General features: G+C 41.4%; 1 protein-coding gene across 1 annotated transcript in view; it reads right to left on the bottom strand.

Annotated features, from left to right (window-relative positions):
• cers3a (ceramide synthase 3a) overlaps nt 1–15022 on the bottom strand; it is a 56937-nt gene that overhangs the window by 19063 nt on the left and 22852 nt on the right. The window contains exons 4-6 of the mRNA XM_072381121.1: nt 7734–7852; nt 892–949; nt 720–770 (exon numbers count right to left, since the gene is read on the bottom strand). Of these exons, the coding sequence (XP_072237222.1) occupies nt 720–770; nt 892–949; nt 7734–7852 (228 nt within the window). The remainder of the gene's footprint in view (nt 1–719; nt 771–891; nt 950–7733; nt 7853–15022) is intronic.

The raw sequence follows: 15022 nt of genomic DNA, 5'->3' as shown, positions 1-15022 counted from the left end.
AGACCAGCGATCCCCAAGGAATTACGATGGAGGAGACAGTGATGCAGAGCTGCACTGAAGTATCATGAGTGGAAGAGATGGTACAAACCTGCATACCGTCGATTATTATGGGGAATGTTAGATCTCTCCCAAATAAGGTTGATGAGCTTACGGCACTGACTAAAGTTTAGGTTAGTATGATGATGGGGGGGCTGGATCAGTGGTCATCAGGTGAGAAGCAGGGTACACCCTCACTCCTAAGGACGATTTTAGAGACAAAACATGCATGTTTTTGGACATTGGGAGGAATCTGGAATACATGGGGAGAACATGCAAACACAGAAAGGCCTCAGCTGGGAGTTGAACCTGGAACCCGCTTGCTGTGAGGCAACAGTGCTAACTTTTAGAAACTCTGGGAACCATAAGTTAACCTGAAGTCTGAGAGCACAGTGCTCTGTTGGGAAAATATCTAAGAACAAAAAAAGATTTATGATCAGGCTTGTTGTCAACCCTGCTATGAGCGAACATGTTGTAAGTACCCGATGATTCCAAGTAAAGTTACATCAGGGCTCTGGAAAAAATGGCTCTTCTCTTTAACATTCTGATGCTGTGACCATTAACACTGCTGGGCTTTCATCCTGTTTAAGGATATTTTCGACAAGAAATCCCAACAGAACTATATTTCAAAAGCTGTGCATTTGTTGGTGTAAAGATAAGTTGTGGTAAAAACATAAACAAACCTGGTTTGGATAACCTGTCCATACTTCTCTTGTGTCATAAAGCCATTCTTTCTGCAAAAACATTGATGAAATTGCATGTTTGTACAACTTACTTTAAACGTAATGCTGAATGAATAGTAAAACTACAGGCACAAGGTCATTGATTCGAAAGTGTATCATGTTATCTACTCACATCGTGAAGTGCTGTGATTCCTCCAATGAACGCAGACAGGTAGAAGACAAACCTCCAACTGTTACCATCATGAAGGACAAAAAAATTAGTTATAAATCTGTTGATTACAAGATTTTAACAGTATCATCACAAACATATACAAACGACTTGGGTTCCCCGGGAGGGGGGCGTCATGATCTATGGGTTTTGTTTTGGTTGGGTTTTTTTCTGTCTTTTGGTTTCTTAGTTTTCCGAGCCAGCATCCACGCCAGAGCCTCAACAGGCAACAACGCCAAAGACACCGTTGTGGCCATCGTCTGCACCCACGACCTCCACTGCCACCTCAGTCAATGCCTGCGTACAGGTTCACATCAGTCTGCAGGCGTCGCCTCGCCAGAACTTGAACTGGAACCCAGCACTACCCATCCTGTCTCCGGCGAGGCCCAGATGGACACTCCTCACCCCCCTTTCACAGGAGGTCTAGAGAGACCTGCTTCATCAGCTAAAATATATCTAATTCTCAATCTGATGTGATTTTTATCTGGTTTTTCATCAATTCTGTGCCAAGTAACAAAAACTTTTAGGACCACCAAGCTGCACAACTTTGTTACCTTGTTATCCACAGCATAGCTGAACTATGACTGAGGCCATCAATGACCAGCCCAGTGTGCTTGGTCACAACATGCAAAAAATCATGCACATCAGGCACAGGCAGTCTGCTTTGCCAGGTGGTGAGTAGTTGTGCTGATCATATATATAAAAAACAGAAAAATCTAAACATAGCTTAGCCTACTCTGAACACCCAGGCCTGTGTGGTCTTTTCTGTTTCCGATATGATGGCACTGTAGTATGTCTCTACTCTTCTGAAATACTTCCACATCCTGGATTTATGATGCTGGGTTACCCGAGGAGTGTATATCCAGTATCTCCTGTACCTTGGCCTTCTTTCTCTCTGTCTCGGTATGAGGGTCACGGATCAAATCCTCGGTATTTATGAATATTTTACCTCCCTGAGCATGGTTCTGTTTAATGCCTGATCTATGACTAATAAAACTGAGTTTTTTTTTAGGTACTAGAACAATTGTACAATTGTTCTTGAACAATTGTATACTCTCCTAGAATTTGGATTTCTTCTTTCTTTCTGAAACCTGCTAGGATACCTCTGACTAGTCACCCTTAATCAAACTTAGCCTGGGTGGTCATCAGCCAGCCTCAGAGGAGGAGGTCAGTGGTGTTTGGAAACTGGTTCTGATAGAGTTCAGTGAATGTTGGTCATTTTTTATCATTTGAACTACAGCTGATTGAAGTCGGGTATAAGAATTATTTTCATTGTGCTGTGGTATTATTCACCTGGCCCAAACAGTTCCTTCTTGAAATAGTTCAGTGACTTTTGTCCTCCACCATGAAGCTGTCCAAACTGGTTGTAGTTGAACATTCTACCATATACACTGACTCTTTGGCAGAAGTATATTATTGTCATGGATTCTTTTCATTTTACCAAGAATGTGCCTGGCCCCACACATACCAAAGGTCACACACTGTACCTAGTTTTTACTTTGGGTTTAAATAGTAATAGTAAGTATTTGTTCTGAGGACATTTCTGATCATTAATGTATTCTTTTTAACTTGTCTTTTTTCTCGTGCCTCTCTCCTGTTCACGGTGTGGTTTGCTCTTGCATCTTAAATCCCTTTACCGCAGATAAGTTTTTAACTTATTTTTATCCACATATAATTATGTTGCTCTTTCAACAAATCTTTTTAATAATTATCATCCTTACATTTTTAGATCAAATTTATGTTAAAACAAGACAAGCTTCTGTTTCAAAGTCTTCCATTTGGATAAATGACAATATTTGCTGTTTAAAGGGTTACCTATTTTTCAAACCTGGTTTCGAAGAGCAGAGGTAACCCTAAGATGTTATTTGACACCATTGGTGATATTGTTACTCCTACTCCACCTCCTGTCCCATTTTTTTTCAATCAAAGATTGTGAAAAATGTCTTTCTTTGTTTAAAAAGTCAGTAATGTGAGAAACCTTCAGCATCTTCATTGTCTGTTCCTACTCCAGCTCTGTCTGTTATTCTAGAAGTGCTAGAACTCACTGTTAAAAAAACAATGCTTGATCCTTCTCTTTCTTATCAGCTAGAAACCAATTGTCATTTATTACTAAGATTTTTGAAAAAGTTGTGGCTAAGCAGCTTATGGCTATTCTTAACCATTTTCAGTTTGGCTTTTGCAGAGCCCATTCTACAGAAAAAGCTCTTCTTAGAGTTTCCAGTGACATCTTGATGCAAAATCATGCAGGAAAATGTTCTGTCTCACTGATGTTGGACTAGACCTCTGCCTTTGATATTGTTGACCATCACATTATACCCGACAGGCTAAGATACTGGAAGAGTGTATTGGGGTCTACTTTAAAGTGGTTCACATTATATCTATCTGAATCTACCTAATTTTCTGTAGCTGCTTCTTAGTACAGGTCCTCTTCCACTTCTCTTGCCTATAGTGTGCCACAAGTTTCTGTTTTGGGCCCTTTATTGTTCCTTTGTTCCTGTTATATCTGCTCCCTCTTCAACACATTTTGAGCACTTTTAAGGACAAATATTATGCATATTACATATTTCTTTTAAGATAAAAGATATTTGTTGGCAACAGACTTTGTATAGGTGCTGAGACTCTATAAAAGGTTGGACGTTGGACAACTGTCTTCAACTTAATGAAGAGAAAATAGAAGTCCTTGATTGTGAAACTCGAGGTCTCCTTGCTTCTTTTGCTACATCTTCTATCAGAAACCTTGGGGTAAGTTTCACTTTGGCTGCTCATGTCAAATCTCTCCTTCGCTCTTGTTTTTTATTACTTAAGGAACATTGCAAAGATAAGTCCCATTGTGTCCTGCACTGAACTGGAAACTGTTATAAATGCATTTATTTAATCATGTCTGGATTATTGTAATTCTTTCATCACTTGTCTTGTCTGCAGGTTGTTCAGAACACTACTGCAAGACTTCTAATTAAGTCCTCACATGTCATGATAAATATATAAAACTTCAGAGTCCACTTTAAGATCCTGGTTTGGACTTTTAGAACTCTGCATGGACACATCAGAGAACTTTCCCATCTGTATGTCCCCAGCTGCATTTTATTGTAAAGCTTTGTGATATTTATCTTGAAAGGTGCTATATGAATAAACTTTTGCTCACTTACGGACTGACTTTAAGTTCATACTGAACAAACTTGTCTGTATGTATGTTACAGAGAGATACAGCAACAGCTTACAGCCTTAGCCATGATATTGCTGTAAATAAATGAAGGAACTTGCATTATAACTTCTGAAATTATGTGCGACACCCACAATCCTATGCTGGCCATGATTACTTATATAACAAAGGGGCTATATAGGATGAGGTGGGTGCTAAGATTAACTTCCAAACTCAATCATGTCTAAGTGGAACACAAGAACAAATCTGCACTGCATGACCTAGTTAGGCACATGGTTGGGTGCTCATTTCTCTTAAGTTAGAAGAAAATCAACTGGAGCACATCAGGCATGAAAGAGCTGCAAAAGGTGAGAAAGAAACAACTCCTCTAGGGGGGTCCAGGGGTATGCACCCCTGGAAGAAAATTTTGGACATTTTATATTTAAAAGTATCAATCTGAGGCCCTTTGAGAGAAAAATCAAGCAGAGTTACAGGACAGTATGAATGTACAATACTGACTTCACTGTGTTGATACTATGACCTTCTTCTTCTTCACCTTCTTCTTGTGCACTTCTGTTTGACAGTGTGCCTGCAGTGCATACCTGCTCTGTTAGCATAGTTATGGTCTTTCTGACAGAGAATGCACTGTGCAAAACCCCTACTTACTGATCTTCCTGAACACATCTGACAGATGGAAATGACAGCTCTTGTCCTTTCACTGTGACTTTGCCTTCTAATTTGAGCCAAGACTAGTTCCAGCTGCACTTGATACCTGCATCCAGTTGTTTGATCACCACAGCATCTTTCTCTCCCAACATATTCATTCTGGAAATACACTGTTAGTATGAGGGTTAACTTATAGCTTAATCGGTGGCTGTTCACACTTGGTTCAGACGTTATGTTATACAGATATCTGTTCACTTGAAAAATCAGACTTTTAAAAAACACATTTATGCTAAGTGTAGAAAAGAGTGTTTCAGAAGTTCAGAGAAATAAACTACAGGCCTACCCTAACCCACAGAGTAAAACTGTAAATTGTTATATCCATAACATTAGTCCTACATACATAGTTGGATTTCAGATTGAAAGGCAAATGTATTTATTGTTGCAATATAGTTCCGTATTTTCCGGAGTATGAGTCGCATTTGTCAAAAATGTGTCACGAAGAGGAAAAAAAAACATAAGTCACACCGGATTATAAATCGCATTTATTTAGAAATTTATTTTACAAAATCCAAAATTTGATTGTCAGTGAACTCACAGAAACTGTCAACCTCAGCTTGGAAGTCTGCCGGCAGTTTCTGACACACCGGTGTCCGTGCTCTGATAACACCAAGAAGGCCCGCCTGCAAAGTCATTTATATTCATCTCCTTGGCAAGTAGCAGGGCGCTGAGACGTAACTGCATCGTTGACAAGCCTCTCCCGGCAGTACGTTGTTCCAGCACCCACCTGTGGACTCGTTCCTCCAGCTTTCAGCCGGCGATTAGCTTTCTTTGTTTTCTCCACTGCAGTAAGATTAACCTCTGCTTTTCGCCAGTACTTCACAAGTTTCTCACTCCCTCCAAACTTTCTTTCTGCTGCTTGATCACCGTTTTTGGCTGCATATTTTACTACCTGCAGTTTGTAATCTGCAGAATAGGATTTTCTTTTTGGCGGCATTTTCTGTTTTTCAGTCTTTCTCAGCTGTCTATAAGTTAATGTTTCAGTTAATTTTTTCAGTGGTACAGGATCAGCATATAGTTGTCACAAGCCCAGAGCGTCCTCCCGCAGCTGTAGATAGCAATGTTTACTCCTTGGTTCATGTCAGTCAGTATGCATTAACATTTAAAAACGTGTTAAATTTGATATATTTTCATATATAAGTCGCATCTGACTATAAGTCGCAGCACTAGCCAAACTATGACACTATGACAGCCTCTCAAGCTCCCCTCAGCATCTGCCCAAGTCCAAACATTCAAATCAGCGAATGAATCGTAAATGTCGCTCTGTCGTAAATGTGCTCTGGTCAGCACAAACCAATCAGGTGGCAGTATACCGGGATTCAGTTTGACCAAGAGGCGCACACTAGCAAGCTGCATATTTGCAGCAGCACAGTCCTTGGCAATCTAAATCGCGATGACAGCCATTCGTCTGTCTCCGCAAGGATATCTACACGGTCTCAGAACACACGCTCTCTACCAAGAGACTGATGGGCTAAAGTCAGCCGCTGGTTACACTTCCCATTGACCTTGTTATATTCAAATTAACCTTCAATTAGTGCATAATTTAAGTCAAACAATAATATCAGCATAATTATGGGGTATAATGTATATATTTACTTATGATATCTTCAAAGTAATTAAATATACAATCTATTAGTCAAGCAAACTTGATTCAAATAACAGATGACTATTTTACGTGACTCCTACAACAGGTTTGGATCACTCGTAAATTCTGTTCGTACCTGAAAGAAAACTCAAAATACGAAAGAATTGGTGAATGTGGCAAGTTCACTTAAATCACGATTTAAGTGTCACAGTTTATGTTTTCATGGGACAGTTTTTGTTTTAATAGTCTTGTTTTCAGTTTCTCATGTTTTCAGGTTATGTTCTTTCCATGTTTTTCCCCTGCAACCTAGTTTCACTCATGTCACCTGCTTCATTGTTCACAACTGCACCTCATTCACTAATCACTCCCTCCACAGTATTTAGTCTCCTGGTTTCCTTTCACTCTTGGTAGAATCCTCACCAACTCTTCATGTTGCGATCACAGAAGCTAAGTCTGGTTTCCTGCCTCATAGCTATGTTAATCTAATCATAGCCATAGTTATAGTATTTATTTCATAGCCTTGTTTTTTTTCCATAGTCTTGTTTTGTTTTCACAGTCTTGTTAATTCACCGTTTAAATGTTTTTTAATCCGGCTCTGTTCTCTGTTCTTGCTCCCTGTTTTGGACATAAACCTTTTTTTGAACTCAAAAGAACTGCATCTGGGTCCTACCTTCCACCGATCCTGACATTAAGAACAAACCTGTTTGCACAAGTGGTTCTTGCATGAGGCCCATTGTTTGTGGGATGACCGCCTAAAGTTGGTTCTCCTTTTTGTATGTCTCCGTGCATCTCTCCCCAACAAGCTATCAAAGTACTGAGACTAAAGTCAACCTTGAAGTAGTCAACAACGAATCGTTTCTAACCAAAAAGATCATATATATCGTTTGTCCATACGCTTAAACACAACTCATCATTCTGTTCTGTAAAGTATCGCCCCTACAAGCAACAGAAGGGAAAGAGCCTCATGTAAGGTCTTTAACATCGGAGCTGATGCAATTGTATAGTCTATTGTTTAATTTTTGTTCGTTAGGGGTTGGACGGGTGGCTGGATGGAGCAGCTCTAACTTCTGAAAGTGACATGACAACAACACTTCGGTACAGTTAGAAAACGATCATAGTTTGCATGCAATGACGTTGTTATAAAGGATGCAAGTGGAGCTCAACTATTGCATACCAGGCTGCAGTTCATGATTCTTCTCATGTATTCTTTTCTCAGTCGATTGATTCAGGAATTCAAATAATAGTCTTTGAACTACAAGAAACCCGATCAGTGTTTGTTTCCAAACGGATATAGTCACACAAAGTACATTAATCCCATTCCATCATAAACACAGACAGACACACACACAAAGCAATGACCTGGCCTCTCTGAACTTCTTCAGGATCCCTGGATGGTCCTGTCTGCGTCTTCTTCTAAACCAGCGTTCAACTTGTCTCACTGACAAATTGCTTTTTTTCGACAGCCCATCAGTGTCACCCTGTAATTGAACACAAACACAAGTAGAGGGAATAAATGTGTTGTTACTCAGTTACATGATAGTACCAGCAGAGTAGAATTGCCCACTGCTGTTTAAAGAGGGAGTTGTGACACACTTTAATCTGGCCAACATACAGTCTCATGGTTCATGTTGCAGTCAGTAGTTCCAACTCCCCCAACGCCGTTAATATTGTCTACTTCAGTGGAAATTTCAGTAAATAATATCCAATAATTTGTATTAATTATAACATTGACTTCACTTATTTATATCTTATCATAGCATGCTGACATTTATGAGTTGTGTTAAATTTGGAAGGTAGATTGCTAATATGACACGGAATACAGTTATAGTATGTATTTATGCATGAATATTTCATTATCAACATATGAGTATTCAGTGTAAGGATCTGATCAGTTTAACCATGCCTTTGTTGATTTATAGCACCATTAAAAACTCCTCCAGAGGGAGACCCCTCTTCGTCGGATACCTCAGATAACGAGGAGGACAGAGGCTCTGCATTGGTGCCCCCACTAGCAGGGGCTGGAAGGCAGATCAAGGTGCTGGCGATGTAACTCCCAGATGAGCCACGCATTCATGATGTGACAAGCCGGGATCCATGACCTCTCCTCAGGACCATATCCATCCCAGTCGACGAGGTACTGGAGACCTCTCCCGCAGCGAGAGTGCACAGCAGGTGGCAAAACATGAAAGCAGGGACCCTGTCAATGATCAGGGGAGGTGGTGGTGGCTGAGAAATGGCTATCAATGGGCTCTCTTGAACCGGCTTGACCTTTGAGACGTGGAAGGTTTGGTGGATCCGCATGGTGTGGGGCAGCTTGAGTCTAACCGCTGCAGGGTTGACAACCTTCTCAATAACAAATGGCATGATGAACTTGGGGCCCAACTTCTCGGACTCCACCCTCTGTGGAAGGTCCTGGGTCAAGAGCCACACCGTCTTCATACCCACAATCCTATGCTGATTGCAGATCAGATTGTACTGTAACGGTTGTATTTAGGACCCAAAAGCAGGAAATCAGGAACAGTTAGCAATGAGCTTTATTTTCACACCAGCAAAACAAGAGCTTGAGCAGATGAGGAAACTCAGCAAACAGTTCAATCTTTGGGCTAATAGCCAGTCTCTGGGTCTCAGGCTAGAGGAAGGGATTAAGCCGAACCCGGCTGCGGGGCAGAGGGGGGGGAATGTTAGTTCTTGGACCCACACAGTTCAGTTCTTTGGAAGCCCGGAGTAAAGGGAAGGACGGGAGACATGGTAGACAAGGCGAGGTGTCCAGAACCAGAAGAGCCAGCTGATGGTGCAGAGGCGCCGACGAGGAGCGAGCAGCAGAGGAGATGGGGCCAGATGGAGGAGTCGAAGCCAGAGACGCTGAGGCAGAGCACGTCTTCAGGACAGAAGACAAGTTCACCGGGAGGCAGACGAGGAGGGCAGGTCGGAGGCAGGCGAGGAGGGCAGGTCGGAGGCAGGCAGGGTCAGCAACAAGAGCTCAGACAGGTAATGAACACTGGAAAGTCTCACTTGGATGTAGTAGAACAATCTGGCAAGGGTGAGAGTGCTAGAGAGGCTGATGTGCAGGGCTGATTGGGAATGAGCTGCAGCTGAGCTTGCAGGTGAGTGTAGTTGGGCTGATTAGGGAGGAGTGGCCGGCAGGTAGAGTAGAGCAGAGGCAGGGAGAGTAGAGCAGAGGCAGGGAGAGTAGAAAATTACTGAGGCAGAGGAATAGGAGGGGAGACAGGAAGGATAGGAGGGGAGACAGACTGAAACCGTGACACCAATGGCTTTCTTTAAGAAGAAATTTAAAGGTAGCTGCAGTGTGTCTGAGCCGTAACAAGCCAAGTCAAGGTTTATTTTTATGGTGCATTTAAAAACAGCCAAATTGACCAGAGAGCTGTACAAGATTAACAAAATATGAATATTATTAGCAGCTTCTAAGCCCGCAAATAAATATGAATCAAATTACACAGTAAAACATTGAATAATATGAGTTAAGTAGAAATAAAAAATGTGTTTCCATGATAACAGTTGAGATGCCACTCAACTAGATTAACAATCTGTGAGAAGGAGTGGGTTTTATGAAGTTTAGCTGCTCTGAGAAAAAGGTAGATTAATCCATCTGTAACAGCTTCCATATTTAACTTAAACTGGAAAATCAAATTATACAAAATTCCATCAACTACAAAAATATGTAAAATACTGATTTTATACAGAGAAATACACACTCTGCCAGACATAACATTTCAGGCCTACATTTTAATTTCATGCTAGGACTTTATGTGTCGTGGCAGATGCTTGACCTTACAGAGCTGCTCAGTATTGATGAGGGAGCAGAACAAGCTTCTCATGAAGAGACAGCGGACAAACAATTGATTCCGAGTGACACTGAAGCAATGTGCACAGTTCTGGGGACTCACACCACAAAGGACTTTTTGAACCTTTTTCCAATAGTGATTGGATGTTGAACCGCAGAACATTTGGAACTGAATTTAATGCTTTTTGAGCTGCAATCTGGAGATCACTGTAAGCAGAACAAAGGCCTCAGAGGGAGAGCCAGAGACCATAAACATCACACAAAGAATGAATGTTTACATTTATGCATTTGCGGGCGCTTTTATCCTAATGACTTACAAAAGAGGATATAACAATACAGCTAAAATCATAGCTGACAATAAGCTACATAGAAGGAAAACAACTAGTAAGACTATCAGAGGTGACAGTGCAGAAATAGAGTGCAAGTATAGAGGGAAGTACAGAAAGATAAGGTGCAGTAGAGGGGGTAGGGAAGAACAAGGTAGGTGCTAAGGTAGGAGATGCTCTCTGAAGAGCTGAGTCTTCAAGAGCTTCTTGAAGATAGACAGGGACGCCCCTGTTCTGGTAGCACTCGGTAGGTCATTCCACCATCGTGGGACGACACATGAACAGAGTTTGGATTGTCTTAGGCGTGGTGTAGGAGCTGCTAGACGACAATCCTGGGACCAACGGAGGGACCCAGTTGGGACAGAAGCCTTTGCAAGAGCATTCAAGTAGATGGGAGCCGTTCCATTAAGCTCTTTGTAGCTAACATCAGGGACTTGAATTTGATGCAGGCAGCTAAGGGCAGCCAGAGGAGCTCAATGAACAGAGGGGGGGCGTGTTCTTTTAGGCTGATCCAAGACCAGACGCGCCGCCGTGTTCTGGACCATCTGCAGAGGTTTCACAGCACAGGCTGGAGACCAGTTAGGAGACCAGTTAGGAGAGCATTGCAGTAGTCAAGGTGGGAGATGACCATGGCCTGCACCAGGAGCTGGGGGGCATGTTGGGTTAGGGATGGTCTGATCTTTCTTATGTTTAGTAATGCGGAGCGGCATCAATGAGCAACAGAGGTAACGTGATCTTTAAAGGTCAGTTGGTCATCAATCATGGCACAGCAAGAGATATGAAGGAAGTGAAAATAAGTGAATTTGGGGGGCGATGCGTTCAGATTCTGAACTCTGAACTCAGTGGCCAACACCACTCAGGGAGGCATCCATATTTCATTTATCGCAGCGAAGAAAAACAGTTGGCACTATGGCGAATTTGAGAGCCTAGCATGTAAGTTGCTCTGTTGTTGGCTACAGTGACCAGCACAAGACCCTGCATAAGACCCGAGTCTCAGAGGACCTACGACAGGAGTGGATAAAGTTTATTTTTGACGGCGAAGTTCCGGCCACGGTCGGCATAAACCTGTGTCAAACATTTTGATACGGACTGCTTCCACATTTTGGGTCAGTACAATGCAGGACTGGCAGCAAAACCTTTCCTAAAAGAGGGCTCGATACCGACCATCCGTGGGGAAAGGATAGACGATGTATGTGTGCTTAGTGTTTCTTTTGTCCGATTACCACAAGCTAATGTTAACCGCTAGTTCATGCAGGTACAAACAATGCTGTAATAAATTATTTATACAGCAGCTTGTGTTATATTAGAGCATATACATTCTCAGGGTCTGACTCTGGCTCAAACATATATGGCGGTGTGTGGGCAGCCATGATCAGTGCTCGTGATCATCTGTTGTCTTAGCAACCTGACGCCGAACCGAGGGGCGGAGTGAGCATTAGCATGAACCGCCTCAGAGCAGAGTGCGACAGAGAGGGCTGCTGTTTTTGATCCGTGAGGAATTTGACCAAATGATTTCACAGACAAGTCATTAAGGTGCCTGTGATCTGTGTGAACTGGTGGAAAAGGAGTATAATTGTTCTCCTTTAAAATAAAAATCTGGTGTTCTCCCCAGGGTATATATTTTGATCAACTTTTAAAATGAAGATGAAGAATGAAGGTTTAAAAAAAATATTAATAATAATTAATAATAATAACAATAATGTTTTAATCCAGCTCTCCTTCTAAATTACATAAATTTAATATATAGGAATAGGAAAAATAAACGAACAAATAAATAAAAAATGTACTCATCTAATGACTAATCAATTATTATTATTAGCAACAAGGACAGTAATGATGATAATTATAATAATAAAACAGATAACTGCAACAACCATTTCATCATTATAACAAAGTAGTACTGTTAGTGAAGATATTGAATATAATTATAATGATAATAACAGAACGTTATTAGTATTATTAAAATGCTTAATTAAAATGGTTATTTGTTCATATTTGGTAGGTTTGTGGGAAGGTGCAGTTTAGAAGACTATTTTTTGGGCCAAAAGTTAGAAAAATAAGGAGCAGATTTCTATGTTTGATTAGAAGGTTGTCAACTTCTGTGAGATTACCGAGTAAACAGAGTGATGGTGATTGAGGGATTCTGCAGCTCAGAATAGAAGAAAGTTTCTCAGTTACTGTTGTTCAGAAAGAGTGAACGGGTGAACAGGTCCATGTGGCATGAAAGTAATCATCATTCCTACCCAAGGTGCATTGTGTGCATGTGTCTGTGTCTGCTAATCTCATTTTAAACAGTTTCCTTTGGGGTACCCACATAAATTAACTCTATTGTTTTGCATAGTTGCAAGATGGTCTTTAAGCATCTTTTGATGACGAAGGATGAAAGCAGCAAGAGTCTTCTTTAGGTAAAATTTGGCTTGGTGAGTAAATTAAATTATCAAACGGAAGTAATGCAGAACCAGCACAGCCTACCTAAGTGACCTGCACCTGCAAATGGTGTGTTTGCACTGGTCTATAGTTCAGCTTCCAAACTATGTTCCTGTTTTCATGCCACTGTTTCAAGTAATGACTGAATACAGAAGTTACTGCTGCATGCACTGCTGGTTCAATGAATAATTGAATCTAATCACTGCTGAATTTTGAATCAAAATAAATAATGATTAAAAAGCCACAGACAAACAGGGAGACAATACATAAAATTATGTTGTTTTAGAATAATGCACCAGCACAACCTGTCTCCTAATAATGCCTCATTTGTTGTTGATCCAGCTGAAATTTGTTTGTGACTCCCAAGTTATACATGTATGTATCCTAAAAGTAAAGAAAGAAAATGTAAAATAGGTTTGTGTGGCATTCAGGCTTTATTTAGTGAACTCGAGTGTAGATTAATTTGGAGCTTAATCTTTGGGAGGCTCCATTAACATTTCTGTGTGGGAATGTTGACTCAAGGACACAAATGTGGGATTTCTACACTCGTAAAAGACAGGCATTACTTTTATTTACAATAAACATAGACCTTTAGAGATTATTTGAGGGTCTCTCCCCCCACATGACCTTTTCACTTGATGCCTTTGCCATGATGTAGCTGGAGGACATTAACGCCCTGGTACCAACTAGCAAAGCTATCAGTGAATAAACTAAGAAACCCTTTTATGTGAAGGTAGAGTGAGGGTCCTCAGACAGGCTTCACACAAACAGTGAAGCTGTGAACATCTGAGTCTCTCAGTAAGCTGCTTCTGTCTGTTGTAGAGTCTCATGTGAAAAGAAACCCAGAAGATCTGACACTGTGTCCCTCAGGCTTAAGTGGTAAGAAACAGTTAAAAGCAGTGTCCATCAGTGTGAAAAGGTAGAAACACATTTCTGCAAAAGTAAAATGGCGATTTAATACAAAGGTCAACTGATTAATTGTTCAAATGGGTTGCTTTGTAATATGTAACAGAGGATGTCCTCACATACCCCTTTTCCACCAAATCAGGTCCAGAGCTGGTTGGAGCCAGTGCTGGTGCTGGTTCATAACTCGATCAACTTGCGAACCAGCTGAGAACCAGTTTGCTTTTCCCTAGTTCGGGGTGCTGAGGGGAGCCACGCCATTACGTCACGTTGAGTTGGGCTCTGAGCTTTCTGCCATCTTCAGGTAAGCCAGCTTTCATCAGTGACGCTGTGCCAGGCAGTGCGCCCACTTGCAAAGCAGACAGCCGCACTGCGGCTGCACGGGTGTGTGTTTTTCTACATTCAAATATTAATTTTCACCTCTGAATGTCTGTTTGTAAAACCTATTCAAATATATATTCGAATTTAGAATATTCTTTGACAGTCCGATTTTGCATACACCTTGGTGCAAACATCGAAGCAACAACAACACGGAGACGAATAAGAAGAAGAAGCAACAAGAACAATAATAATGGATGACTTTGCGTTTGTACAGCTGCTGCTTCTGGCTTTACGGTGCTTCACTGGGATCAGAAAACGACAGATCCGATATGTTTGCGTTGATCGACAGCCTTTGAGTGGATGGCGATTACGTTCTAGGCCCAGCAAAGAGCTGTTTTTTTCTAGCGCGGAGCCAAAACCCGGTTCCAAACTGAGCACTGGCCCCGAACCAGCCATGGAACTGGTTTGGTGGAAAAGGGCCAACAGTGATGGAAATGTTTGTCTGTGTGTGAGCTTGTTAAGCTTCAGCTGGGCACATAGACAGGTAGAAGCAGGAGGGAAGAGCCCAATTTTAGCTGTGCACACCCTCGAAAATCTGACCTTCTGAGCAAAAACTATAAGAGCCATCAAAATCATTTTAACACTGCGAGTGCCAGGAGGGATAGAGGAACACACTGATGTACTTTTCATTTAAATCGAGTGACAGACGTGGGAATGAGAGCGTTGAAAACATGGGACATTTCTGCTCTCCTCCAAAAATTTGCCCAAAAATGAACATCGCAGTCAAAGAGAGCTTTGCGGAGTTTCTCTCACTTGGAGGTTCATAGATCAAATTCTGTAAGTCTCAGCTCTTTGGTAGTCATATTTGG

The sequence above is a fragment of the Leuresthes tenuis genome, unplaced genomic scaffold (assembly GCF_036924035.1).
Source record: "Leuresthes tenuis unplaced genomic scaffold, fLeuTen1.0.hap1 SCAF_2, whole genome shotgun sequence".
Classification (NCBI taxonomy): domain Eukaryota; kingdom Metazoa; phylum Chordata; class Actinopteri; order Atheriniformes; family Atherinopsidae; genus Leuresthes; species Leuresthes tenuis.
Note: the sequence above shows the minus strand (reverse complement) of the source record. Positions and strands in the feature narration are given on the sequence as shown.